General features: G+C 38.3%; 1 protein-coding gene across 1 annotated transcript; it reads left to right on the plus strand.

Moving 5' to 3' along the window:
- Window positions 1-479: 479 nt before the first annotated feature.
- On the plus strand, window positions 480-2,460 carry LOC131080110 (polcalcin Jun o 2). The gene is made up of 2 exons (XM_059213991.1): window positions 480-2,044; window positions 2,183-2,460. The coding sequence occupies exon 1, from the start codon at window positions 1,097-1,099 to the stop codon at window positions 1,730-1,732; it is 636 nt and encodes a 211-aa protein (XP_059069974.1). The 5' UTR covers window positions 480-1,096; the 3' UTR covers window positions 1,733-2,044; window positions 2,183-2,460.
- The last annotated feature ends 361 nt before the right edge of the window (window positions 2,461-2,821 follow it).

Raw genomic sequence — 2,821 nt, forward strand, 5'->3', positions numbered from 1 at the left:
TCATTTTATAGTTGAAAAGTTGAAGACAGTTGTTACAAGTTCAACAACTGCCCCCCCTTGTTTTGGCAGCAACTGAAATCATGCTTGGGTTGTTTGATGTTAGGTAGGGCTTCATTAATCTTGTGTGCTTCACGTCTGAAACTTCCAAGAAGTTGGGAACCCTTCCTCTACCTGATATATATTTCTTCTTCGACTTGAACCCTTCCCCTAATATAAAACTGAAATCATTTTATAGTTGGAAAATTGAAGATAGTTGTTACAAGCTCAACAACTCCCCCATTATTTTGGCAACAACTGAAATCATGCTTATGTTATTTAGCTTTAAGTAGGGCCTCATTAAATTTGTGTGCTTAGTCAAGAAATCCCACTTGAAGAAGTTAGGAAGCACCTAACTTGTCAAAGTCGGCAAACTAAAACTAATTTTTGGGTTAACTTCATACACACGCCAAGTTCGTGTACAACTCCTCCATCCACACGGAAACTTGCTACGGCCTGCACTTTCTTGTACTTATTCAATTTTATTTTCTCTTCTACCCCATTACAGTACACCTGGTAAGAAACAAATGCATACACTTCTTTTATTCTTTCCTCACTCGTTTTCAACGATTCCTTTAATCGGATTTTAATTCAAAGATTGGAGGTGCGCAACTTCCAAAGCGTGATCAGATTCATCCTTATAATTTCACGCGCTAGTCAACAAATCGATCTCTATAAAGCTTCAGATCATCTAATCTTATGTTGCAGTACTTGTTGAGATTGTTTATTTTACAATATTTTCCACAAGTTGAGTAACCAGAAAGATCTTGCCGTGTCAGAGAAAGCACAGAATCTGATCGTTTTATTGTACAGTTTATTTTCCTTTCTTGCTTTATAAAAGCTGCAAACCCTTGTTCCAGAAGTTTTTAGCTGCAAACCCTAGTTCAAGAAATTTTTAGTATACAGTTTCTTTTCCTTTCTTGCTTTATAAAAGTTGCAAACCCTTGTTCCAGAAGTTTTTAGCTGCAAACCCTAGTTCCAGAAATTTTTATTGTGAAATCCCTTTTCCTTGCGAAATAAAATTCCAAGCACTTATTTTTTTGTCTCTGGATCGATCATAATGGGATTCCCCTGGTTTTTTAAACGGAAAAACGCACAGATTGAATCTCCCCGGCGGCAATCCCAGGGCATGAACATTTTCTCCTCCAAATCTCGGCCGGGAAAATCTTCGTCGCCTAAGAAAATGTCAGGGCGTAAAGAAGGGCAAAATTCGAGCAGGGATTGTAATGTGAGGATTCCTTGTCCGTTGCCCAGCGTCGAAGAGCTTCAGAATGTGTTCAATAAATTTGACGCCAACGGTGACGGCAAAATATCTCCGTCGGAGCTTGGCCACGTCATGCGCTCGCTGGGGCACGATGCGATGGAGGATGAGGTACAGATGATGATGGCAGAGGCTGACTCTGATGGAGATGGCTACGTGGACTTGTCCGAATTTGTTGCACTCAATACACGTGGCGTGGACAGTGCTGCGAGCCTGCGGGATCTTAAAGATGCCTTCAACATGTTCGACATCGATGGCAATGGATCCATCTCTGCCGATGAACTCCACAGTGTTTTAAGGAGGCTGGGAGAGACTTCCAGTTTGGATGAGTGTCATCACATGATTCGAGGCGTGGATGCTGACGGGGACGGCCAGGTCAGCTTCGACGAATTCCTTACAATGATGTCGAGTCCCGTTGCAGTGCAAAACAATTGACTCTGATCTGTGTTTGTTGAGAGTTGTTTGAAATTTACCAGGAGAAAATATCAAGCGAATTGCTAAATATCTTTGTTTGTTGTCCAAACGAGAGCAATTTTAAAATTGTTCATCCCTTGTTCGGCATACAGAGGCCAAGCAATCAGAGAAATTATCCAGCGTAGAATTCCAACAAGGCTCCAGTAGAGGGGTGAGAAAGAAACCGTACTTGAGGAGCCCAATTAAGAAGCACCAACCCATGGTCCCAGGTTCGACTCTCCGAAGTCCTCCGGTTAAAATCTGAGAAAGTTGTGTTTCCAGAGGAAGAGTTCGGTAACAAATTTCAGATGCAACAATAACATTCATTCTTTTATTATACCATGGGCTATAAAATACTGCCTGTTTGAAATCTCATATGTATGAATTACAATAATCCAATCACAGATTCACAAAAACATTGGATATCGATAGCCGATGTTAAACTAACAAACACATAAAATTCCAAAACCCTCCAACCCTTTACAATGTTGAACAACAACAACAATAAATAGAATTACGGGACTCTAAAATATGGAGAGTTTACGTAATGCCAAGTTTTTCAGCCATTGTATCCATACAATGAATTTTATTTTAGTATTATTTGTATTCATACAATGAATTTTATTTTAATATTATTTAAACGTATAAAATGCACATTTCAAATGTATAAATAGTTGAAATTTATAACTAATGAAATAAGATGTATAAATGTACATTTCATTGTCATAAGTGTCAACGTGTTTTCAAATAGTCGTTAAAAGGTGAAAAAGTAATTTTAAAAATATTCAAGACTTGACATTGTGTATTATGCGACACTATTAAACATTAACACCATCAAAGTCATATGCACTTTAACTACATTCTTATATGTTGGTGTTGAAACTTAGGAGGCCTATGATAAAACCTTAACTGTAAGGTTTGGATGGTAGTGAAATCCATGAATGATAGCAATGATAATAGTTTGCTTGCATTCTCCCTATTGTCTCAGTTATCAATGGAAACTATGGGTCATGGGAATCCTCCTCATAAATAGTCAACTTTCAACAACTTCTATAATTTATAGGCTACCTC

The sequence above is a fragment of the Cryptomeria japonica genome, chromosome 11 (assembly GCF_030272615.1).
Source record: "Cryptomeria japonica chromosome 11, Sugi_1.0, whole genome shotgun sequence".
NCBI lineage: Eukaryota > Viridiplantae > Streptophyta > Pinopsida > Cupressales > Cupressaceae > Cryptomeria > Cryptomeria japonica.

Bases quoted from the DNA above. Each gene is read 5' to 3' on its own strand.
- LOC131080110 (XM_059213991.1), top strand. From the start codon at position 1,097: ATGGGATTCCCCTGGTTTTTTAAACGGAAAAACGCACAGATTGAATCT.